The sequence below is a fragment of the Rhizoctonia solani genome, chromosome 1 (assembly GCF_016906535.1).
Source record: "Rhizoctonia solani chromosome 1, complete sequence".
Classification (NCBI taxonomy): domain Eukaryota; kingdom Fungi; phylum Basidiomycota; class Agaricomycetes; order Cantharellales; family Ceratobasidiaceae; genus Rhizoctonia; species Rhizoctonia solani.
In genome coordinates, this window is record NC_057370.1 from 2233529 (window position 1) to 2257488 (window position 23960).

At 48.8% G+C, this 23960-nt stretch overlaps 9 protein-coding genes across 9 annotated transcripts; 2 read left to right on the forward strand and 7 right to left on the reverse strand.

Moving 5' to 3' along the window:
• Window positions 1-148: 148 nt before the first annotated feature.
• On the reverse strand, window positions 149-2450 carry RhiXN_04229 (homeobox domain protein; the record flags this gene model as incomplete). Its single annotated transcript, XM_043324046.1, has 4 exons — window positions 149-884; window positions 950-2076; window positions 2151-2163; window positions 2251-2450. 4 exons carry the CDS (start codon window positions 2448-2450, stop codon window positions 149-151), a joined length of 2076 nt encoding a protein of 691 aa, XP_043176465.1.
• A 361-nt stretch (window positions 2451-2811) lies between these two features.
• Window positions 2812-6325, reverse strand: RhiXN_04230 (uncharacterized protein; the record flags this gene model as incomplete). The annotated part of the gene is made up of 6 exons (XM_043324047.1): window positions 2812-2943; window positions 2992-3600; window positions 3685-3897; window positions 3962-6006; window positions 6076-6144; window positions 6208-6325. 6 exons carry the CDS (start codon window positions 6323-6325, stop codon window positions 2812-2814), a joined length of 3186 nt encoding a protein of 1061 aa, XP_043176466.1.
• A 760-nt stretch (window positions 6326-7085) lies between these two features.
• RhiXN_04231 (transmembrane adaptor Erv26) lies at window positions 7086-8227 on the forward strand (the record flags this gene model as incomplete). Its single annotated transcript, XM_043324048.1, has 4 exons — window positions 7086-7100; window positions 7150-7487; window positions 7543-7607; window positions 7668-8227. The coding sequence occupies 4 exons, from the start codon at window positions 7086-7088 to the stop codon at window positions 8225-8227; spliced, it is 978 nt and encodes a 325-aa protein (XP_043176467.1).
• A 225-nt stretch (window positions 8228-8452) lies between these two features.
• On the reverse strand, window positions 8453-9052 carry RhiXN_04232 (RNA recognition motif protein; the record flags this gene model as incomplete). The annotated part of the gene is made up of 5 exons (XM_043324049.1): window positions 8453-8565; window positions 8621-8693; window positions 8743-8857; window positions 8910-8971; window positions 9035-9052. 5 exons carry the CDS (start codon window positions 9050-9052, stop codon window positions 8453-8455), a joined length of 381 nt encoding a protein of 126 aa, XP_043176468.1.
• A 4600-nt stretch (window positions 9053-13652) lies between these two features.
• On the reverse strand, window positions 13653-14512 carry RhiXN_04233 (peptidase; the record flags this gene model as incomplete). The annotated part of the gene is made up of 3 exons (XM_043324050.1): window positions 13653-13970; window positions 14026-14125; window positions 14187-14512. 3 exons carry the CDS (start codon window positions 14510-14512, stop codon window positions 13653-13655), a joined length of 744 nt encoding a protein of 247 aa, XP_043176469.1.
• Window positions 14513-14783: 271 nt separating this feature from the next.
• On the reverse strand, window positions 14784-15675 carry RhiXN_04234 (Prefoldin subunit; the record flags this gene model as incomplete). The annotated part of the gene is made up of 5 exons (XM_043324051.1): window positions 14784-14954; window positions 15141-15259; window positions 15315-15451; window positions 15509-15599; window positions 15651-15675. The coding sequence occupies 5 exons, from the start codon at window positions 15673-15675 to the stop codon at window positions 14784-14786; spliced, it is 543 nt and encodes a 180-aa protein (XP_043176470.1).
• Window positions 15676-15841: 166 nt separating this feature from the next.
• On the forward strand, window positions 15842-16967 carry RhiXN_04235 (NADH dehydrogenase (ubiquinone) Fe-S protein 8; the record flags this gene model as incomplete). The annotated part of the gene is made up of 8 exons (XM_043324052.1): window positions 15842-16103; window positions 16158-16206; window positions 16258-16346; window positions 16399-16491; window positions 16551-16567; window positions 16622-16676; window positions 16725-16835; window positions 16912-16967. 8 exons carry the CDS (start codon window positions 15842-15844, stop codon window positions 16965-16967), a joined length of 732 nt encoding a protein of 243 aa, XP_043176471.1.
• A 99-nt stretch (window positions 16968-17066) lies between these two features.
• On the reverse strand, window positions 17067-21674 carry RhiXN_04236 (uncharacterized protein; the record flags this gene model as incomplete). Its single annotated transcript, XM_043324053.1, has 23 exons — window positions 17067-17567; window positions 17603-17673; window positions 17742-17900; window positions 17955-18035; window positions 18094-18232; window positions 18286-18394; window positions 18442-18476; window positions 18534-18659; window positions 18814-18873; window positions 18922-19006; window positions 19060-19140; window positions 19191-19200; window positions 19257-19299; window positions 19353-19419; window positions 19472-19548; window positions 19598-19904; window positions 19961-20375; window positions 20438-20504; window positions 20553-20579; window positions 20631-20783; window positions 20833-20900; window positions 20954-21370; window positions 21434-21674. The coding sequence occupies 23 exons, from the start codon at window positions 21672-21674 to the stop codon at window positions 17067-17069; spliced, it is 3339 nt and encodes a 1112-aa protein (XP_043176472.1).
• Window positions 21675-21860: 186 nt separating this feature from the next.
• Window positions 21861-23916, reverse strand: RhiXN_04237 (uncharacterized protein; the record flags this gene model as incomplete). Its single annotated transcript, XM_043324054.1, has 8 exons — window positions 21861-21994; window positions 22050-22165; window positions 22221-22743; window positions 22804-23006; window positions 23055-23271; window positions 23328-23524; window positions 23576-23676; window positions 23821-23916. The coding sequence occupies 8 exons, from the start codon at window positions 23914-23916 to the stop codon at window positions 21861-21863; spliced, it is 1587 nt and encodes a 528-aa protein (XP_043176473.1).
• Between the last annotated feature and the right edge of the window lie 44 nt (window positions 23917-23960).

Consider the following 23960-nt stretch of genomic DNA (forward strand, 5'->3'; position numbering starts at 1 on the left):
AGATTAGATACATAGAATACATGCAAAGAGAAGGAAGGAAACTAGTGTCCAGAAGAGTGTTACACACACACACATACACAAGTACGCAATAGGGCCCTAACTCGCCGCACGGGATCGTCGCACGGGAAGGAGAATCAAACGCCGACCCTCATTCAGGGTCAGAATGCTCGTCCTCGGGCGCGTGCTCGTTTTCCCGTCGAGAACGCTTCGCAGGGCGGTCTCCTGGCTCAGTCTCGGATCGAGCAGGTTCGGGTCCATCCTCTTCGGACCCACTGTGACTGTGGCCAGAATTTCGCCTGCGAGTAACCCCACCATATGATGAGGACGATGACTGACGCCGCACCGGAAGGGGGCCGGCGTCGGCATAAGACGGGTGGACTTCTCTTGGGGGATACAGTGTCTGTGCCTGGGACTCTCGCGGAGGATATTGGCTATATGCACGCGTATAGGACACACCGCGCGGTTCGTCTCCAGGCTGATAGCGGGAGCGACTGGCGCGTGATTCCGACTCGCTCTCCATCTCCAAGTCGGACTCTGGCTCGGGTTCTGCCCCACTCCAGGACCGTGAGCGCGGGGAGCGAGAACGTTCCGGCCTATTATCGGTGATTCGAGGTGAATGGCTCCCTCCCGCCTTCATCATCGGCGCCCGCCCACGTGAACGTGCATCTTCAAGCCAGACTAGGTTATGCTCGGCTATGGAGGGATGGTTACCTGCGGATGCAGAGGGCGCATACGCTGAGGCACCAGAGGCCATTGGCTCAGGATGCCGTGAGCTCCCAACTTCGAATACATGCGTTCCTAGATCGCGTTTGGGGCCCTTGTCCTTGCGCAGCTTAGCTCTATCACCTTCGGGTGGTGAGATGCCCTCTTTTTTGGCCTTGGACCTATGATTTGAATGAGAATCAGCATTGGGATCCGACCAAATCCCTCATTTATATAGATGACGCACCTTCTGTTCTGAAACCATACTGTGACGCTATACTCGCGCATTCCCGTCGCATTGGCAGCTTCTGCTCGTTGCTGAGATGTCGGGAACCAGGTCTTTGCAAAGAGGGCCTCGAGCGCCCGCAATTGTTCGCGAGTGATACGAGCCCGTGTGCGTACAAGGGGGTGGGCCTGCCATACACTAATTGGAAGTTCTGCAGGGGGAGGTGCAGTACCCTGGAAGACTCCGACGACTGGCATCGAGGGAAATGCGCCCATGTGAGGGGCGGCCTGAAGTGCGCCAACATGAGGTATGGCTTGGATGTGCTGCTGAGCCAGCAACTTGCGATGCTCAGGATCAGTAGGCGAGTGTATCGGTGACGCGACTTGAGAATCCGGCGCACGATGAGCGAGGAGGGGTGAGCGCACAAATGGACCGCGGTGGTAATCACCCGCCGGGTAGCGTTGGTAGAGCTCGTGCGGTTTGGTTGTAGGCGGGGCGGGAAGGGCGGCCGGGAGTGATGGAGGGGGGCCTGCCTTGTGGAATGGGGGGAGTGCATGGGGGTAGTCGGGGCGACCGATCGGGGCGAGTGTGGCGGCCGGAGGAGACCTGGAATGAGAGCGCTGGTGGGTGAATGGATATGTGTGCTGTCGATAGGGGGAATGGCGAGGGGATCCAGCGCTGTTGCTGCGGTGTCTGCGGGTGCGGGGACCGGGGGACAGAGAACGATCACGCGAACGGTCCTGGGACGGAGGTTGGCTGACATATGGGGCCCGATAGGCCGTGGATGTCGCGGAGCCGAGCAGTGCGGCCGACAGCGACGAAGAGAGTTTGGCCTGAATACTGGCGGCCGATGAAGCGCTGACGGGTGCTGGGGCTGGGACCGATGACAGAGGTGGTGAAGTGCGAATAGGAGGCAGTGCGATGGGTCGAGGATCAGGCGTAGTGCTCGAAGCACGGGAAGATGGTGCTGGCTCGGGGGTCGGTTCGCGGGTCATGGTCGTCGAGCCTAGAGTATCAAGAGACGCCTCAGTTGGTCTTGCGCGCTTGCTTTTGAGTGCAGCCTGGGCATGGGAGGGAATAAAACTGTCAGGCATTGTTTCCTTCTCGCGCTTTGCTTTCGTGCGGCGGTTGCAAAACCAGACATTGATCTGCAAGAGACCAGACGTGAGTTTGTAATGGGAGCGAGGGGCTTATGAGGACCATGTGAAATAGAGAAGCTAACCTGTTGGTGTTCCCTAGAGTGGGGGAGAGGTGAGTTTGCGGCATGGAGGAGGAGATTCCACGGACGGCCAAGGGCGCCCTCCGTGTTCTTGGACACTCACAAGTCGAATTCACGCGCAAGCGTATCCTTTTCGGCCCACGATGGATACCAAGTTTGTGCAAAGATACTCTCGAGCCGCACAAGTTGAGCCCACGATAGCTTCGTCCGTCGTGGTCCAGCACCGGCTCCAGTCAACGGCAACACAGTTTCAGGCGTCGTAGCAGCAGCCAGACCTGCGGATTCCTCTTCAGGGGGTGACATGGTCAAGAACAAGCGGGTCTCCCGCTCATTTAATTAGCGATACCAGACATATTTGGCCGTGCGGCGTTTCTGGCTAATTAATGCGGTGAAATCGTTTCTTAACGTTTATCGGGGCCGACATATCACATCAATTCACATGCCACGTGACAGCCGCCGGTTAAGTCTTAAACCCTGAGCTAGACCCCGTAGACTGTCATTTAATCTAGTCAAATCGAGTGGGGATATTCAATCCAGTATAGTATTGAATTAGATGTGTGTGGGTTGGCTATATCTAGACATCTCCATCTCAATATGATCGGCATTGTGGCTGCTGACGCAGGGTCCATTGGAAAAGGATCAAGATCAATCACCCAATATCCTGCTAGCTCTGCCCCCGCTTCCACACCTTGAACCTAGGCTCATCGTTATATACATAGCGTACAACCACCACCCGTGAGGGCTCGGTGGCTGGAGGTGGATCAAGAGTATTGCCATGTCGATCAAGTTCATAGGTCTACAAGTCCCCTTAGTATTGTTTCACCCACGGCTATGGCCAACTCACCCGAGCAAGGCATCTTCTACCCACGCCCCCAGCGGCCGAATGTTCCGGAGTTCGGGGGCGAACTTCAAGGTCGTCGTCATGAACAAGACATTGCGCCCACCGTACACGTCGACCCTTGCCCCTGCGTGCTGGCTCGGTCCACTCAAACTCGTCACCGGGTGCCAATCGCCGTTCTTCCACCCCCGTGGATGCCAAACTCGAGTCCCCTTCACCGTCCTTAGCTGCGCTCCGACGTTGGGCACGCTCATTCCGTGACTGACGCTCCAATTCGCGTGCTTTCTGAGCCTTGGTTCGGACTCGCGACGTTGGGCTAGGGGGTCGAGGCAGATCTACAAAAGCCTCGGTCCGTTCGATCACACACCCATAGGCGGTATTGCGCTCGGTGTTCTCTGTAGTGAGCTTCTGTAGCTCCTTCTGGCTCTCGGTTAGAGGACCAGTTGTATTGGACACTGATGCCCACGCTTGCAGTACCGACCCATCCGGGATAATCCGTTTAGGAGCCCGGGTCAACGGGAGGCATCTCATTGCTGCAGCACCTACAGCTGCCGCTTTCGCCTTGCCTTGTTCCCGCTTTCGTTGCGCTTCCCGTGCGGTGCCTTCTGCAATAATCTGTTCATGTGAAATTAAATTAATTAGACGTCCCAATTAAATTAGAATCAGCATCCCATCACCCCGGATCGACAAATTTCATACCTCTTCGGCAGTTTTGGGCTGGATCGGGGTATGCCGTGGTTCAGGGGGCTGATAAAATAACGGTACATCCATAATAAGCGTTGAGGTTGATGAGCCTGGTGATGCGGGTGTCTCGAGTGGCGTCGGTGGCGTACGTTCGCGTGGTAGTAAGCTCGGAACGTCTAGTGTTGCCGACATCGAGTTTATCGAACCTGAGCCACCGTCGGCTGCAGGCTACACGCCGAAAGATACCGCATTAGCCACCGGCAGACAACCAAAGCTTGTTTTACCAGCTTACCATGAAGGACCCCGCGGCACCAGTGCCGGCGGGCGGTGACTCACTTTCGCGTACGACATCAACTTCTGGCTGGGCCTTCTCCTTCGTTATGCGTCCAGCAGGAACAGGTAAACGAGACACCGTTCGGCCCGTACGGACCGGTGATGAACTCCTATCCGAAGGAGGAGCAATTAGAACCTCTGGAGGCTTAATCTGTGACTTCTTGGAGGCAACATGTGTTCCTCGAATTCCATTACGAGCGTCATGGTGTTGAGGTTTGCACGGACTTCCAGCCTTCGTCACATTATTGGACCCTGTCCGGACAGGCGAAAGTACCCGAGAAGGCATTAATGGGCGATGTTGTTGTTGTTGTTGTTGTTGTTGTTGCTGTTGCTGTTGTTGCTGGCCTACCGGGACACGCATAGGCGGTCCGGCAGGTCGTTGAAGGAGTAATTGCTGGCGCGAAGGAGAGCTCTGACCCCGGACAATGATAGGTGGATAGGACCCTAGGAACGAGTTGCCATTTGGAGGTTTAGCAAATGAGGAATTCGGTGGGTGCACACGGATTCGACCTGGAAGAGAACGAGAAGACTGTGAGGATTGGGAAGGTTGGGAAATTTGAGAAGGCTGGGATAATTGAGTAGATTGAATAGGCCGAGAAGATTCCCTAGGTGGCGAGTGTATTGAAGGAGGTATAGGTGGAGGATCAGGATCGAACCGTGCCCGTTTACTTGGGCTGTTTGGTTCAAGTTCATCGTTCCTCCGCTTCATCGCACTGGGCAACACAACCGGTCTATCGGAACTTTTAGCCAGTTGTCTAAGAGTAGGGCGAGTAGACGGCGCGAGAGACTGGTGCAAACTTGTCAACGCTGCTTCAGAATCGGGGGAGAGCGAGTGCAGTTCGCTTTTGCTCTTGTTCTTGGCTGGTAAAGGTAGTGGTAAAGGTAATGGTAATGGTAAAGTGGTGGATGAAAGAGGCGAGGAAGACCTCTTCTCTTTCTCTTTGCCCTTTCCCTTAGTGGTAACGATTGTGGAATCAGGGAACGAAGTCGTTGACTGGATATCATGGCTCAAACCAGTTGGGCCACAATCCATCGACTCATTAGGCAATGGCGCTTGGGCCTGAGATTTAACCATGGTCTTTGGTTGCCTCGTGCCATGAATGGATGTAGTTGAAGGTACAATAGACGAAATAAGTTTAGAATCGGCTCTAGTTTTCACAGCATAAGAGGTCGAGTTTAAATCCCAAGTAGACGAAGTTGAAGATACAGTGGAAGCAGCCAAAATTCCAGATAAACGAGCTGAACGTCGTGGGGTATTTTTTACGCGTGGGGGAGCAGTTAAAACAGCGCTACTTGATGACGCGGGTATAGATAAATCAAAAGTGACACTCGAGGAGCTAGCTGAATCAAAAGTGTCGTCCAAAACAGACGGAGGCGCCGATAAGGGGACGCTCAGATCGCTAGTATCATCAGACACAGCCGTGGAAACCCGAGTTGTAGTCGCGTGTTCTCCGAGGGTCATGCATTCAGGTATAGATGAACAAGACACACTAAACACTGGCAACGCAAGGGGTGTGCGAATAGAGGTACTTGATTTGGGTTCCCGAGCCAGTTGAGATTGGGATGGGCTCCTCGAATTGATATCAAAGACGAATACCGAAGCAGACTTAGAGCCTCGGATGTCCGTTGATTCGGCATTCAATCGCCCCTGTTCACTCCCGTCCGTTTCTACACGCGATGAAGCGATAGTAAACTCGGCCGGTGGGAGTTGGGATGCAGGAATGGATCCAGACAGTGACACAGAGCCTTCAGGCCTCAAGTCGAGATTTCCCGTGTTGGGCTTGTCTTGACTTGCCACGCATACTCGGGCGAGTTCTTGTGACATACCAGTCGGCTCACTGATGGTCATGTATGGCTCTGATTGAGATTCAGGCGGAGACTCAAGTAATGGCTGGGATGGCGACGAGGATGGTGTTGACGTTGTATGGGATATCCTACGAGAAGATCGGCGCTGAGGGAACGAAGTCACATTGCCGATACTCTTTCGCAACGAACGTCTCCGCGCTATGCAAGAGATTTGATAGAGTAAGCACACACATATGTATATATGGTGCTATTGTATGTCGCACGTACCGGGAGATGCAGAAGAAGAGGTAGTGGATGTTGACACCGTGTCTTTACCTCTGGACATTCTCCTTGTCGCTGAACAATGTCGTAGTTGTGTTAAAATCTACTATGTTGAATGAACAAGTTGAGAAGGCTCACTTGGGCGGTTGAATACAACATTATCCATTACATCCGACTCCTCCCCTGATTCGACCATTGACTCGTCACGCATTGTTCGGTCAATATCCTTAACTCCAGGATGCACATGTGCGCTCATAGTGCTAATGTTTGTGCAAGTTTATATGAGACACCAGCAAATCGTCGTGAGCGATTTCGCAGTCCAGCCAGCTAGAGTCGAGTCGAGCACAGGTTCGGAGTTGGTCATGAGAAGCATGTTGAAAGAATCGGGTTGGAAGTCCCTGGGCATCCCGATGCATTATGGCATTACATAACTAATTGTATGCCAATTGCATAGCCACCCATTGGCACAAAACAACGACCTGCACTCTCGATCAACTGTGTCGCGCCAGCCGTTGACTGTCTCGCATTCATTTGAACTTGGGAGTTGTAAAAGCTTAATTTCACCTTCTTCGCTCTTATTGCAGTAATTCTGGTAGATAAACTTTGGGTCACTCTTATTGTGAATATCTTTGCTGGGATACTGAGAGCTCTTGGTTGAGTTGTGTACTTGGCAAAGAATACGTGTCATCTGGTGTCTTTGTACTAACACATTGTAGTTTAATTAGCTCTATTAGTCCAAAAGACACAGGTGAACTCGTCGACACTGAAAACCTTGATAACTGACCTGACTAAACTTCAAGTGCCGTAGCGGAATGCTGCTCCTGAATTCATTGAGTTATGTGGCTGGCATAGCTGCGTTTTTGTTTATCACATTGAGTCTAGGTAAGGTCTCCATGTAGATTGAACAATGTGCAAGAATTGACGGATCTCTGTACCACGGTTCCGCCTCAGCAAGTGGCCTTCTTTGGTTAGCAGAGATAATTGAGGAGAACTCTCGATTTGCGAAAACTATTGGTATGCGCGCAGTATACGTACGTAGATACCCGGTTTCCAAGTTCTTTTACTCATTTGACATCTAAGGCTATTATTCTCCTTCATATCGCATTGTGGGCATTTGACGACCTGCCCTGGCAGCTTATCGCGTTTTCAATTGCCGCACATCTCACTTACCTCCAAAACTTTTCAGCCAACTGGCCCCTTATCACTCTCACATCTCCATCATTCTTACTTTCATGTGTCTTCGTGATAGCCGATCACTTTCTCTGGTTTTTTTACTTTGCGCGCATTACACAAGAGACGCGCCAGCGCGGTCGTATTCCTCGCGGACGAATTAGCCCTTATCGAAGAGATGTACAAGACACATGGGCCGAGCCACCCAAATTTGCGGAAATCGCAACATTCTTTACCATTTGTGTCTGGTGAGTTTTGTTTTGGAGAGGAATAGGTGAGGCTGGACTGAAATGGCGCCATTAGGCTCGTACCGCTATATTTGTTCCTGAGCTTGAGCGCGATGGATAATGCATTGCCAACTTCAAGTGGTGAGCGATCTAGGATATCAATTACGATGGGCTCCATCGATTCTCACTCATGTAATTTAGGCGTTGCCTCTCCTAAACCTGGGCACCACGCCGCACCGGCTCCGCAACGCACCTCACTCATCAAATCTTTCATGTCATTCATCCCATTCTCCGCGTTCCAAAAGAAGCGTGCCGGTCACGCTCGTCAGAGGTCGGAAGGTATTATCGCGCCTCGCACTCCAAATCGGTCTCCAATGCTATCTCCATCTTTGGGCGGATTACCTCAGGGCAGCTGGTCCCTAAGCGGAGAGGATTTGTTTGCCGACAACAACCCACCGCCAAAGCTCACACCGCCCCCACCTAGACGGGTTACCACGGACGGTCTTGGCCTTGGGGTGAACGGGGGACATGGAATCCCGCGTGTGAATAGTGCCACCAACCTCAGGACCGGAAATGCCTCCCCTCGTCTGGGAGTAAACCTAATAGATAGCCCGCGAGGGAGCATGGACTTGCTTGATGATACTCCCCGTTATGGCCTGAACGGAGGTCCCTTAACTGGAACCGGTGCCCGCTCCAGAATAGCCAGTCGTCGCGCGCTGATCCCAGAAGGGAATGAAATTGATAGTCCGGGAGGCCCATAATCACCGCTGCTGTGGCACACTGCATTAGTACATGATGCAATGATTTCTAGTCCTTATGCTTCGCCGGACCCTGCTGTTGCTACCAAGCTCTGTCTGCTGTATTACTGGAACATAATATCAATACATCTTATTTCGATGCACAGAGGTCAATTGACACAAATCCGGCCATGCCGGACCGTCTTTGTCCGCATAGCAAGATATGTGGGGGGACAATATTCCAGCTCTTCAATTCTCCTCGCCAATATTGTGCTTCTTTTTTAAGGCGGCCAATTCCTCCTCCCGGCGGACCAAATCAGCTTTGGCAGCGGCTTCCTGCTTCGTTGGCATGTGATAAAGTACTAGTTAAAATACAAATGATCAGTTAGTTCTCGGGAGATAGAGACTTTTACACACCAACTATGTATCGTTCTTGCAGATGGAAACCGTTGAGATGTTCCAGCGCGTTTTTGGCCTGTGTTGGAATGTACTGTTAGTGTGCATGGATATGAGCAACGATGTGGAGCAATATGACTAACATCCATCACGTCCTCGTAAACAACAAACGCAGTTCCCTTCGTTTTGCTGTCGTTACCAAGGCGAATCTGGCGAATGGCTCCGTATCTTCCGAAAAGATCATAAAGATCGTCACCCCTTTTTAGATATCAGTAAATTATAATACGAGACGGAGGTTGGTTGAACATACGTGATAGTATAATTTAGGTTTTTAACAAACAAAATACGATTTGCGCCAGGAGGTAATTTTGACTTGAAAAAAAAAACGTCTTAGTTGTTTGTGGCCGAATCCTTTCTCAACGCGTACATACATACCCCGGGCCTCGTAGCCATTGTGGTAGTAGGTCAAAGGTTCAGGTGGCGAGTTGGTTTGGAATTGGCGCTTACCAACAAGAATTGCACCAATTGCATATCAACGGCTGCTGTGTCAGCCTATTATCAAACTAGTACCACATGTGAGAATCGACCAGTCGGTGAGGTCCCCGGCCTATGTGGTTATCGGTTCCTTTTTCCACAATCTTTTCTTTAGCTTTACGAAGCTATTACAGTGATTAAATTTCCGGCTTCCGCCTAGAAGTATTACTGCCGTACATTATTAGCTAGGCGGGTCGTGTGAGTGCAGATACAAACCTACCGCCACGCGGACTGCTGATCTCGTCTTTCATGTAACCTTGAGCATGTGCTACGCGGGTGTTTCAACGACTAATACTTCATTTGAATCGCATGTGCCCCCGTGCCTTGCTAATAATTTCGGATTATGCTTTCATCTTGAGATCTCATTTATTACGTCTCCTGCCTGGGACAGGTTCGAGGGGTTATGTCATTCAGTAAATATATGGACCCACGATGAGACATGTTCACGTCAATTTATGAATTCCTCCGATAATTACAGAGGCTATCATAATATCAATTGATATAGTTCTCTTTTTTTTTTATCTCAATGTGGGGTTGTTACCTCGCTAATAGGACAAAGCAAGACGAATATGGACTGGCAGCCTGCCAATAGTGGTATGTCGAAACACTGTATCTGATGTTCCCACATTGATGGACATCTAGGGACAAATGGTCTACCCCATTGAATTCATTACATCAGGCTACGGGTCGGTAGAGATATGGGAAGCATCTAGCCACAGCGCTTTAAGCTTTGGTCTGCAAGGGAGTGTGTATACACAAGTATGTCTTGGTTTGGTTACCTTATTCAATTTGGCACAGCACAATGGGTTTTGTGCTCAATGCTCGTGATACTAAACAAGAGTATTTGTTCAGTTTGACCCGATTTGAACAGATGACCATCGGCCTCGACCATCCGAGCTTCGTGGACGAATTGCCGAACCTTTTCCACGCAGTAGTACACTGTTGACAGAAGGGGTACGCGATTCGCGCAAGGCTTCTGCTTCTAGTTAGCAATAAGATGGCTAAACTAACTTACTGGCATCTTCTTTGTATTACGGAAATTGATTATTCCATTACAATTAGTGCCCCTTACACCTGAACCTCATAAACTCATAACAGTGGCTTGAGCACCATCGGCGACAGCCTGTGTTTGGAATGCCACGTTGCCTGTCCTCACGCGAACGCCACGCGTACCACGTCGATCTTTCTCGAGAGGGCGAAGTTTACCAATCCCATTCAGTGCCAATTTGCGAGCGTCTAATGCAACCCATTCAACATTCCGCAATAGGTATGCCCCGCTAATAACCCCAGATTCGAAAGGAGACAATTAGTAGTAGGTTGTCTTCGATCCAAGGGAATGGAGTCTTTCCCAGCAGAGGAATTTCTCACCTAGCTTCCCAATCCTCGACCAGGCAAACTATTTTGGCATGATCATGATGATCACATACTAACAGGACCCCTGGACCTGCGATATTTGACACCATTGATCTAACACGTATTTCCGGAAATTTCCCAGCAGAATGCGATTACTACTTTCCGCTGCCTTCATGCACTATCTATTATGTTTAATTATGTACTTCCGAAGCCAGAAAATAGACATACCTGTTAAAGATCTGTAGCGCATCAGAGGCATAAATCCGTTTTCATTTAAGGACAATTCAAGCCAGCTCCTTTGTGGAATTTTATCTTTTCCAGACACTCACTAAACCACTCTGACTGAAATTTAACGAGCTTGCTGGCCAATTACACTACCTTCGGTTATGTCAACAGGTTCAACGCGCGGTCCTTAAACTTCCTATTTTTGCTTTCTCTGCAGGAAAAAAAAACCCTGGGCTCGGTAGTTCCCATGACTTATTATCCCAGGCTGCGGATATATGCTTCTGCTTTCAAGGTTTATTGAATCGGACATCTTGAAGGTACATCGCCTCGTCGTGAAAGTTGGGGTGTTCGATTATAATTCAGCCACCGCTACAAATATTACTAGTATTCCCAATGAGACCCCCGATAACAATCTTGCGCTTACTACTCATAGCTGAAACGCTAAATATGATGTTAGCTACGGTTCTTAGGTAGGTGCTCTTCATATGGTGGAATAACAGCGTCCGAAATGGATATTTGAATCGTGCCCAACTCTGTATATGTACTATCTCGGTTCAAGGTTCAATGTCTTTACACATAATTGGTCTTGAGCGCCTAATACTCCGGGCAGATAACGCCGTCTTGGGTCAACTGAATCGATACATGTGCCCGAGTTCTCGATATCGATGTTAAAGGTTGATTTTTAATCGTAGAATTCTCCTGATCGATCACCAAGTTGTTGACTGAAGTTGTCACCGGAATTTGTTATTAATAAGTTACTTCGGTACGATTTGCCCACTAGGTGCCAAGATAAGTCATTGATTAATGGGTGTAGGGCAGCATTGAATACGATGGCTACGTCACCAGAATGTTCGTTGGGTGTTTCCCTAACTAAAGACGCATACACTTCTACGTGCCTAGGCATATTGAATGGGAGTTGCAGGCCTAGACAGCGGCATCTGGTTCTCATGTCCTGATATTTCTATGTGTTACTGCCGAACTTGTTCGTTGGTTGTATTGACCTCAGATCAGGGGCAGGATATTGACACCCGGAGATAGTTACCGGCCGCGGTCGGCCAGGTTATTGACACAGCTTCAGCTACCCCGCACGGATGCGCGCAGATCTGGGAGCCCCTAATCTCGAAAGTGCATTAAACAGGCCTACTAACTAAATCACAACAAATACCCTGTACTTGGCTAGTACAAACCAAATGCGAACGATTTCCGTTGGCCATCGATCAAGTAATAAGTGATAGGCGTGCGGGAACGTTTCAATATAATGCATGGGACTAGACCCACGATCATCCAAGGCAATCAATGAATGCCGCTGAGTCTGCTGCTATACAGGTATCAAACGCATGTTGCTGGAGGGTAAAACACGGGCAATAGCACCGGCCCCCTTTGTAGAAGGTATGGTGCCGATTACCGGTACCGGTATGCATGGGTCTTAGCCCCAACAACAAACAATGACCTCCAGGTATGTACTGCGGCCCAGCTCAATTTTTTAAAATTCGTAATATAATGTCAAATCTTGACACAGAACCTTGCCAGCATACTGCATTCATTCAGTACAGTTCTGAGGGACCCAAAAAGGATGAGCGGCATACTTGCGCGCTTCCGTCGCTACATGGGTTTCTAGGGTTGAAATAGTATGTCACAGCATACAATTCGATACATCGGCCCCAGACACTCTGCTGAGTGATAGGATAGTTTTGCTCAGGAAGCGGTATTTCAAGGATGGTATAAGGCGCTTTTTAGGCTACCAATTGCAAGTTCTTAATAGTTGTTTGGCGACACCGTAAACAATGATGGCAAGATGTGACCATCAGCAGGATTATGTTGATGAGAATAACCAGAAAAGGAACCGGTGCTTGTCCGCTCGGAAGGGAGACTCCTAACGGCTGAAGTATTGATCATGATCCGAGCTAGTGGAAAGCAAACAGACTAGCCCCGGCGTCCTTCCATGATCAGAGCTTTACCCAGCTCTTTGTAAGGTTATTCAAATGGTGAGCTTCCATTTGTTGGTGTTATATGCCTGGATTTCGTGCGATGCTGAATACTTGTACACAGTAATAATTATGCCAAAGAGCGCATAAGGGCACGCATTATCGCTTATGGATCATAGCTAAGGCTTCAACACAAAGGGATATGTCTCAGTTGGCCTGCCGGTTTCGCCTTATTCAGGTGATAGGCGAATTGGATGGGCTGAAGCCAAAGGGTAGTGCCAAAACTTTCGCTTTCGTGGCGAGATCTCTTCCTCAGCTTCGTTGACCTGGAAAGTGCATTGTCCCCACAAGCGGCACAACTGAGACGTGGAACCATGTGCCCAAAGATTTCAAGAAGTCGCAAGGGGCATCTTTGGTAAATCCTTGGAATACTGCGGGGATACTCGGCTGGATTCGTGTGTGCTGCCTAAAGTTGGGCCCGGAAATGTACATACCAGGGACTTTAACTGATACGTGGAAATCCCGTGATGATATCCTCAAAGGCAACAAACCACATTAAAATCGAAAGGCAATTGAGGTAATAGAGTAAGAAACCTATAGAGTAATACCTGAGAAGAATGCAGTGAATGTTTGTCAGAGTGGCGAGCTGTGCCCAGTCCTGAGGGCCCAACCACACGCATGAGATTGGTAAACATTGATGTTTGTTGCCATCATCGCTCTGTAGTTTTAACACGCCAGGTCAAGAGACACCCAGGATAGCCGCGGGAATTGCAAGGGAGCGGCTTCATGATTCTGTACACATCCGCGCGGTACGAGGATGAGGCTATGGCTCAGGGCGCAGCTCAATGTAGGTGCGTGTTCACTGTGTAAAGTCCCAGTGTATGCTACAAGCCCCGCTGAGGATACTTTGCCTTCTTTCCCACATACCTCAAGAGACTATGCACAGCAAGAGCGGTTCCTTCGGTATGACCTATCTATTCGGACAGTGTAGCTGTATTATCGACAAGTATTCACATCTACAAACTCTTCTTGTACCTCTCCCACAGACTATCGACGCTCTCTCCTAACACTTGCTTCCAAAAACACCCCTCTTGATATTTTCCCTCAGAAAGCCCCACATTTATCTTTTTGACGGTGCCCGCCCCTTTCGTGCGCTCAAGCCAGTCCAGGAAGAATGCTGTTCGCTCATACCCAGAGTCCCAACGACCACCGCCATCTCCCCGCTTCCAGTGCGGAGGAGCAAAGCCTGCGCGTAAGCGTACAAAGTCGGCGACGCCCTCGATAAGGCCACCTGGCGCGGTGCCTTGTGCATCGTGTTGGAAACAATGGACAACCTGGTGCACAACATCGGTTTGTATACTAGATTATTGCCCAAGATATGACGCATACCTCATGTCGTATGACGCCCAGTATCTCATCCTTTGCACGCCGCCCGACCTGGGCAATGTACTTAGCGTTGAACACTATCGTCTTTCGAATTTCATCTCCGCTGATGGTTATGTAATCATGTTTGAACATGGAGACGTTTGGCGAACACTGGATTGACCCACCTTGTTGCGGCGACTCCGTTAGTCTCCTTGATGATTACACGGAGGAATTTAACTCTCTTTGGGACAGTTTCTTTATCGTAAAGTTCCATAAGCACACCAGCGACGGCATCTTGCAGTAGTTTTCCCGGTTGCACTAGAGTAAGAAATAGCGTAGCTCCTGGACACAGGACATCTTCTATGACGAGATCTAGCTCAGGAATTGCCTCTGTGACCCAGCTGGGAAATTCGGAAGGTGGCTGGGGCGCAAAAGGCGTGGGTTCGGGTGGAGAAGTCTGGCTCGGTGGAACGTTGGTCGGCTGCGGTTGCTTTGGGTCATGCGATACCATAGTTTAAAATGTGATAATCCAAATATACTGGTGCATATAGAACAGATCGAGACAAATGACCAAACGTTTGCGATCAAGACCCACACGTTGAAACTTGGGGTTGCCAGCTGGACACTAAATGTTGAATTTGATAATAATCAAAGTTGCCTTTTTCGAGAGACAGGTATCTGATTACAAACAACACGGCGGTTGTACCAAAAAGACTCTAAAAATCAGGTCCGTTTCAAGCGGCGGTCGGATATATTGTGATCGGTGGAGCTCCACAGTAATTTCACTGGTCCGGGCGCACGTAAAGCGCTTTGGGTTGAATACCCATCCCGCCAGATCGGGTAGGGTGGCGGGTCTCTGAAAGTTCGAGGGCTCCTATATGCATGATCCTTTCGAACTCGGAGATACTCAACTTCCGGTTCTTGAGCGCTTCTGAATCCCAGTATATTTGCGGCTAGCTAGTGAGTCCCCATTCTACCTTGAAAGTATGATTTAAAGTAAGCTTAAGTTTAGCTCCGTTGCAAGGGAAGAGCTTTTGAGAGGTATCCAATCAAGCTATCGAATAAAGCACATGATGGCGGGCGGCTGCTCATATATCATAACACATACGTTGATATTGATAGGCGTATTAAGAACTGACAGTATTGGCTAGTTGGGTTACCGGCTGATGGCCCGTATCTTGTGTTCCCTCTGAAATGCGCCAAATTCCTCTTCTTTCGTCTTGTACTGCCGGACCAAAGTTTCTAGGACGCCCTTTAGCTGTACAATCACTATAGTCAGCTTGGGCTGAAAAATATGTTACGGGGAGCGCCACTTGCTCCATTCCTATTCATTTCAAGTGAGGGGACCACATCTTTTACTGTTCGTTCGACAAGTACACCTCCAATCATCCTAAAACATTTCCGATCGGGCTCGTTTTTGTAAGGTTCGCTCAAGGTTGTGAGCACCAAACTTTTCAAGAGGTTGGAAGGAAGTAAGTAATTTATCTGATTTGACTGCCTTACTCACTCATGCTCTTCCGCCTCAGACTCAAGCTCGCCAATTTTCTGTGCAAGTTGCTGTAGCTCGTTTTGGAATCGAGAAAAACGCGCCTGGATTTCTGTACTAGGATAATTAATGATGCTCGTATAATGGAGGCAAGCCCTTTTACCTTGGTCTGTTGGCTTTGTGGACATGGCGGATGGTCGCGTTTAACAGCCCTAGTTATGTATTAGGTAATCAAATCATTACAAGAGAATGTAAACGAAACCGAGCATTATGATTGGTTAGTTGATTTCGATTGGGCCCGCATCTTTCCCGCCCAATCTCCTTTCGGCTGCCACCACCACTATCACCACCGCCATGGCATCGTTCGGTCGACTAGCACCGGCGCTACGGCTTCCAGCACGTAACTCGGCTACATTATTAGGTCTTTCGCGCCGCACATTTGTGACGACAATTCCACGCCTACATGCGACTCCAGTTGACCCATCTCCGCGTCCCAATTCTGCTGATATCCCACGTACTGGAACCACTGCCCAATCCCACCATCTCAGCCCATATAAAAACAAGTCAGCTCTCGATAAGGCTGCAGAGCTTTTCTTCTTCACAGAGATCCTCCGTGGTGGGTACTCGTACTGGGGCATATACTACTGATAGACTAAAAACATCCTAATAGGAATGTGGATTGTGCTCGAGCAATTTTTCCGGCCACCTTACACCATCAAGTGGGTTGTGTTTCGAGCATAGTAATCAGCTCGATGATTGAGTATACACAGGTATCCGTTCGAGAAAGGCCCACTCAGCCCACGCTTCCGAGGAGAGCATGCGCTACGTCGATACCCATCTGGCGAAGAACGTTGCATTGGTATGTTAGGCAAGCCGGGAATGACGTCTGTCACTAATTCCCAAGTCCCTAGCTTGTAAACTCTGTGAAGCGATTTGCCCTGCCCAGGCTATTACTATTGAGTCGGAGGCGCGTGAGGATGGCTCTAGGAGAACGACCAAATATGGTTCGTATAGGTGATTGTTCTGAATGAAACACTACCATTTATCAATTTCTTGGTTACAGATATTGATATGACCAAAGTATGTGGGGTTGTGCTTTTGATAGCTCATCGGCTTATTGGTTCATGCTTGTAGTGCATCTACTGTGGGTTCTGCCAGGAGGCCTGCCCGGTGGACGCAATTGTTGAAAGTAAGTGACCCTATATTACTGGGGCTCCATGATCTGACCGTCTTGTAGCCCAAAACTTCGAATACTCGACGGAAACACGAGAAGAGCTACTATACAACAAAGAGAAGTTGCTGGCCAATGGTGATCGCGCTGAAGCTGAGATCGCTGCGAACTTGCACTGTGAGTGCATTTGCTTTTATATAGTGTTTACTACTGATAAAGGGTTGGTTGCGTAGCCGATCATGTATATCGATAGGCGCAATGTTGGAAGAATTGCAGGGCTCGCGTGGCCTGTATCTTCTTAACAGTTAATGCATAAATTGTTTTCGTAAACTAAATATAATAGAAAATCCAAACAATTCGTGGGATTATTAGTAAGTCGATGTTATATCTAACGTCTATAGGTGTATATCAAGGACTCGAGTGAGAGGAGAGCGATGCAGGCTTTGGCGGTTTAGGAGGCGCTGTCTTAGTTATGCCACTAACTGATCTGAAAGCCTGAGGGCCGTTGATAGGTCTTGTGGGCGATGTGACTTCCTTGGCCTTGGCCTCAAACATGGACGCCCGAGCTGCAACCGATACCGGCCGATGCACCTCCTCTTCGGTCGCAGTTCGTAGCCCCCCTTCCTTTAAGCTGTTCGGTATCTCGACTCTTTCAAAACTGGTTGAAGAACTGAGCGTATGTGTATCGCTCGTGAGTTGTGGCGCAATATCTGGAGTACTGCGTGTTTCAGATACTGATCGGCTTCCTGGGAGTTTTACAGGCCAGGCTCGAACAGTGGAGTTGGATATTGGAGTTGGCTCTATGGGAACCATAAGACTGGATCGATAAAGCTCTTCCTCGGATGAACTGGCTGAATGCTCGTGGTCCGAGTCGAATGGGTCTTTGGGTTGAGGAGAAGGCGCAGAGGGCTTCGATGAAGCAGTTCTAGAGATCGTGAGGGTACCTTCAGGGGGCCCAAGTTATTGTGACGTGAAGGACGCTCAGGAAGTCGAGGAGGAGCAGGAGGCGGTGGGGCTAAACAAGAGCGCGCATTTATCCATCAAGTCAGCAATCCCGTGGATGATTGGTCACTGGTCACGTACGAGTGCGGGCAATTCCAGTTTTAATGCTCATCTTTGAGAGTTGCTCGTCTAAACTTTGACCAGCGTTTGTATGTGTCAGATCTCCTAAGAGTTGGGCCTGAAGTGCGTTTTTCTTTGCGACGTCTATAACACGAGCTGTGGCATGAAATATAGCATAAACTGCAGTGGGATGGTGAATGAATAAAATTCTTCATTCGAATGAAGTTTACTTACTAGGTCGATGATCGCTCTGTTTCAGCTCTGCCCGATTATATGCTGCTAAATCAAGTCCTCTTCCCCGATACAGCACGCGGTCTGGAAGTAAAACACTCAGATAACAGATTCGATTCACTACTCTTTTCAAGGAACCTACCCGTCCAGGCAGGTATGCGTTGCTTTTCCGAACTATCGTACTCATCGGAGTACAAGTCGTACCGGTAAGTCGGTCGGAAGAGTATAGGCCCTTCATCGTATCCCATAAATGCGGCCTGAGCTTCCATAGCAAGCTTGAGCTAGAACCGAAAAGATTAAGTAGTGGCTATATTTAATAGTACGTTGCACCTACTTGATCGGCATCGTAGAGAACTCCAAGTTGGTCGTTCATGGCCAGATACCGAACTTCGTTATTCTCGAGGTTGATCCGATAATTGGTGTCTGCCAACCAGATTACGTTCCTGTAAAAGGGTTTAGAAGGGCATGATGTGGATGATTTATATCTTACTCATGACTGCTAATAGTTTTTCCGCGCAAAAATGACTGGGGAGAGAGTTGAAGTCGGTGATACTTCTAGGAGGATTATGATGGCTAACTCACCAGCCCGTTTGCAATAGTTCGATAATCGCTGTTCCGTTCCTCGACGTTGATGTGTCCAGCGGCAAGATGGGCGGTAACGAAACAGAAACTGGAGTCGTAGTAATCTAGTCGTATTCCGACCGCTCCCTAAAATCTATGATCAAGGAAGGCCGCAAAATGTGTTCCATTGTGACTTGCCTTGTTGCCCGACATGCCTCGCAAGCCAGTCTATAGATGTCTATATTTAATTATGGGCGAGTACCAAAAGTTGGGGTCATGCCTTTTTGGTCGCTGCCTCTACATTCCGAATATATCGAGTAGCCTCTTCTTTACACAAGACGATCAGAGCTGTCCCGACAAGCTACGGTAGATAAGCAATCTTTTCTGCACGTATATAATAATTCTGTACCTGTTCACTCCTCAATACTACGTAATCTGTGTTCCTGTCACGGCGGGTCGCCAAGGTATCGAGTATATAATCCTCCCACATGCGCCTGTAATATCAATCCGTCTAGATTCTGGCTATACTCATCAGAACCATACCCACTTTTTCTCGGGATCAGTTTGAACAATCTGCTGGGCAGTCAAGGGAACGATCTCTTGAAACCCTAGTACAAAGAGATCCGGTCTTCAAACAAGTTAGTCTCCTGGTATTCATAGTGATGGTCAATCACTTACTCTGTACTATCTAAGGGAATCGTCGGAAACGTAAGATTACAAACTTCACATCAAACTTGAACCTACCTGCTCGGGGAAAGAGCCAAGGCAAAAGTTTATCGACCGGGGGCTACGGGTTAGATTCAGCGTGATATATAATGATAAAGCGCAGGCTCGCCTCACCCTTCCATTAAGGTTCCATGTCCCAATAAAGATTTGGAATTTATGTGGGGATGAATATTCATCAACCCTGTGATAGTTGCATTGGAATCGACCTGAGCGAAGATATGCATACTATTTACCTTTGGGCGAGAGCATCACGGACTGAATCATGAATGAGATCGGAAATCGTAACTTGTTGTTGTGTATTCATATTTCCCTAAGGGCATTGGGTCAGTGCCTTCAAAAGTTGCGCCATTACAACATACCAGCAGAAGATCGATGGCAGCCTGCTTTCCCTTATCTTGAAAGTTGTTAATGTAAGACCGAGCAACACTTTTTGTAGCATCGGCCAACAGTCCAGCAAAGGTCCGTTTCCCAGTTCGTGTGAAGCTAGTATTCAGGGCCCCAGTGCCTGCGTATATCCTGGATAAGGCGTCCCCATTCTCTGCCCACAACTCGCGATGGAACGACCACAGGGGGCCCGAAGAAACCCATTCGCGCCGTACGTTGCGTAGATAGTGTTCTAGGTTCAGCTTTGAAATAATATCTTGAATGAAGTTTGTACGATCCAGACTAGAGGTGTAATATTAGCATGGTCCCCTACTTCAGAGTCTTAGTAGTATACCTACCAATCCAGACAGTTAGTACGGAATACGCCAACTTGAGGAGTTATCAGGGCATTATCCGTGTGTTCTACACTTGTGAACCCGTAGTTGTTCAAGCCGCCTTGAACACCATCAAGGCTTTTCAAGGTTGCTGGAATAGCGTCGTGACCCATCATGCGGACAACCCCATGAAAATCGAGGTTTGACATAGTAACCGCCGCATTTCCGTTCGCGCGTAATGTCTGAAGGTGAGCAGTGTATGCTGAGGTTAAAGTAGCCTCGTTCTCCTTGGTGCCGAGCAAATTGATAATATGAACCGTTTCGTACTCCTCAATGAGTTGTGCAAAATGTCTCTCAAACGCTGGCTGGGATGCTCCCTGAGCACGAGTGATTTGGATTCGTTGACCTCCTATTTGAAGCCCTTGTTGCTCCCAAAATACTGAAGCATAACACTCGGGTAAGTGGAATGAACAGGATAGCGTTGATCTCACACAAACATACATGGTATACTACCACGAACTTGAACGTATGACCACGACGCATCGGTGGTAGCGAACAGTGTTTCGGTCTAGCAAATTGATTAACTAACGGTGGTTATGTTGAGTATTAATCTTACCTCCACAAAATTTGCAACGTTTCCGTCCTTGATCCAAATTCGTCAGAGGTCACCCATTCTCATAAAGTAGCTACTCACATCGTCCACGCCACGGGTATTAAACCTTGTACCCGCACGCTTCCATCCCAGTCTAGATATCATGCCTATTGTCGCAATAGCAGGACCACCGGAGCGAGGTGGCGCGGGCAAAGGAATCGAGTGCAATCCAACATGACCTTGGATTGCCAAAATCTACGTTGGCAAGGTCAATATCCAGCCGCTTCGAGACCCGGGAACGCACAATAAAGTGGCATGTGTCTAGTTCATCCCTCTCATTGGAATCAAGCCGTGAGCGAAAGTCCATCAAGCCTTATTCTTTACATGTGAGACTATGGTCGGACACTAAAACTAGGGTGACTCACTCCCGACGATATACTCATTCCAAATGAACCTCGGGTCGAATGTGCTGTGGTCATGTTGCACTTGCCTTCTCGCCCGTACTTGGAGCCTACTGGAGATATCCCACTTGCCATCGCTAGCATAATAAAACGTCCCCGAACTCATAATCTTTGATAAAGCCGCACATGGGTGTTCATAAACGGGCTGTGCGGTCTGTGTTTGCTGCCCGAACGGGTCACGGTCGTAGGTATCGTTCATTTCATAGGCACCAATAGTTGGACTAGTCGGCGCATTGGAGGCGAGCGAGAGGTCATCATATGTGCTGCTGTTCAAGCTAAAGAACGCCACCTCTCGAATTTTCGAGACCTGTTCTTGGCGAGCCGAGTTGGGCGTGAGATTACCTATGACTGCTGCCGAAGTCACTATCGCTAGGAATAACTCTGATGGGAATAATGCGCGTTGTGTGTTTATTTATTTATACAGCCGCCTGGGGTCACACGTACCTCCTCCCACACTAATAAGACCCAAACATCCCATGACTTCGTATTGGGTAAGACGTATCATCCCGGCCATGTCAACATCTTCTTTCTTTGGAAACTCAACGATTGCCTGCGAGTTGGCTTTTGCGCCTTCCCCTGCTCGAAAGACGAGTGCTCTTCGAGGCCGATTGAGTCGACTTTCGTCATCGAAACTGGTCACAAGTATAAGCGCCCTATGAGGAGCATCTCGAAGGTATAAATGCATCAAGTGGGTATCAGTGCTTGGCAGATGACTTTTTTAAGTGCTAGATGGTGGTGGGATTCAGTTGGACGAGATTGGTCAGATTCTAGGATTGTATAAGCGCTCAAACCAAGGCTAACTACAAATAAGACGATGACGTAGAACTCAGAAAAAAACATGCTACTCGAGTGGGACAAGCGGGGCCGGAGATCAGATGAGACCTTGTTTCTTCAAGTCTTCATAAGTCTTTTTGTTGTAGACGTTTCCTTCTTCGTCCTCTAGTTCTTCCATAGTCTCGTTTTGTTGAATCTCTTGCCGCCCTTCATGCTTGAGCCTTTCGGCAACTATCGAATAAAGGCATTAGAAGGCATGTACAGTAAGCAAGCTTTGGGTACGCACGAGCTAGAGCATCAGCGATACGAGTGATTTCGTGGAAATGTTTGGTGTTGGGTAAACCAAGGGCTCGCATACCGAACGCATGTCGCGACTCTTGGAAGTGGCGATCAAAGTTTTTCCTGGGGGCTGTAATTAGAGACAATCTTCCAAAAGGCGAAAATTTATCTGACATACCTGCCCATGTACACATGGTCTGAGCAAATCTCGCAGCGGTACTCAACTCCAAGCCCATGTAGCTTGTATAGCCAGTACGGAATAGGCTTGCCGTCCCACCCCAAAGGAAGTTTCAAAGGATTGTATATCCGCTCTTCTTCCTCTTCCTCTTCCATGGCAGGTGCACCCTCGGCCGCATCACCAGTCGTGACAGGCGCGATATCCACCTCGGGCTCCTCAAGTTCAAGCTCACGTTCATGAGCGGTAAGTGAGAACCGTCGCTCCACATTGGCCTTGGTCTCCAGGAGTGTCCCATGCAAGGTCTTGAGGATGGGTCCAAGAAGGTGGGTGAGCAGAGCAGCTCGGTAAGTTTTAATGTGTTTGCGGGAACTAGATTGTGTTGCACCAGATTCGGGAGCTGCCGGGCCATTGCCATTGGTAGCTGGTGGGGGATTTTGTTCCGAGGTACGTGCTGCGGCTTTGATGTGCTTTTTGGAAGTCAGATGGGCGTCATAGACGGTTTGCTTGGCGTAGTGCCTTTGGCCTGATGGACAATCAAGTGTCAGTCTTACAGAGTAAAGAAATAGAAAAAACAACAACGAACATGCTGCGCACCAAATGCCCTCAGCGGAAGTGGACCCGGTAACACCCCCTGCCGAGCCACTCGCGTCCCACCCTTGAATCTGGTTCTGCTCCCAGAGCTTGTTAAATTCGGCTTCGGCGTCTACTTGTTGCTGAGCATGAGGTTGCAGTGGCCGGGTACGCCGTATAAACGAACTCAAATACGAGTGGAGATTTGTTAAATACCTAAACGCGTCTCAGCACAAAAATCCATCTGTTGCGGACTCAACGTACGTTTCGTATTCTTTACTGAAGCGTGTCTTTTCACCTAGCTCGGCACCTAATTGGCCTGTCGCATCCGGAGCACCGACTTCGGCAAGGATAGTGAGGTACTGTAGGTAGGGCATGAAACGCTTGCCAGAGTGCTTGAGGTTATTGTATTCAGTCAGATTGGCATTGAGGTCGACGTATCGACCAAAAGATTCCTCTCCTGAGAATAACCTGGAGAAAGCTATCCCAGATTGTTAGTTTTCTACTGTGTTTGTCGTAACGAAGACGCGCACTCACAGTCGTCGGTTTCAACGCCCTCTGAGCCTGGGACGGCACCTTCCACTAATGAATCTAGTTCTAATGCGAATGCATTCGTAGCACTATCTGGGTATTTGTGGTGGTGATCCTTGATCTTTTTGAGTTTTGAATAAAAGTCATTGAGATCATCTGGAGCGCTCGCAGAGGAGAGCTGCTCGAGCTCTTGGTTCCTCGGTCTGCATGCTTGATTAAGGAGTATTCATTGAAGCTTAGTTGAAAATACGTACCCTGCCTCGTCCATATACAATGAATTGAGAGTAACCATGCGTGAATGCATGCGGTCCAAGATGGCACTGGCTTTGTGTTCGGCAATAAGATTGGTTTTGTGCTGAAATTAAGGAGGGTCAGTTCAGTGTCAGATAATTCGACATTTTATTAGAGATATAGACAGTTGATGTCTCTCGAAGGTAGAGTTCTTGTAATAGAGTAGAACGTTGGTGCAGAGCCAGACTTGTGAAAACACGGTGCTTACCGTGACTTGTGGGCGCGAGAGGATGTCTGCCAGAGCTCTCTCGAATCGCTCAATTTCCTCATGTGTATTGCGCTGCTCTTCGATTATAGAGTCCATGGCGATTGTCTATGAGAACAGGCGAGTAGGCGTGTGGCAAAGGT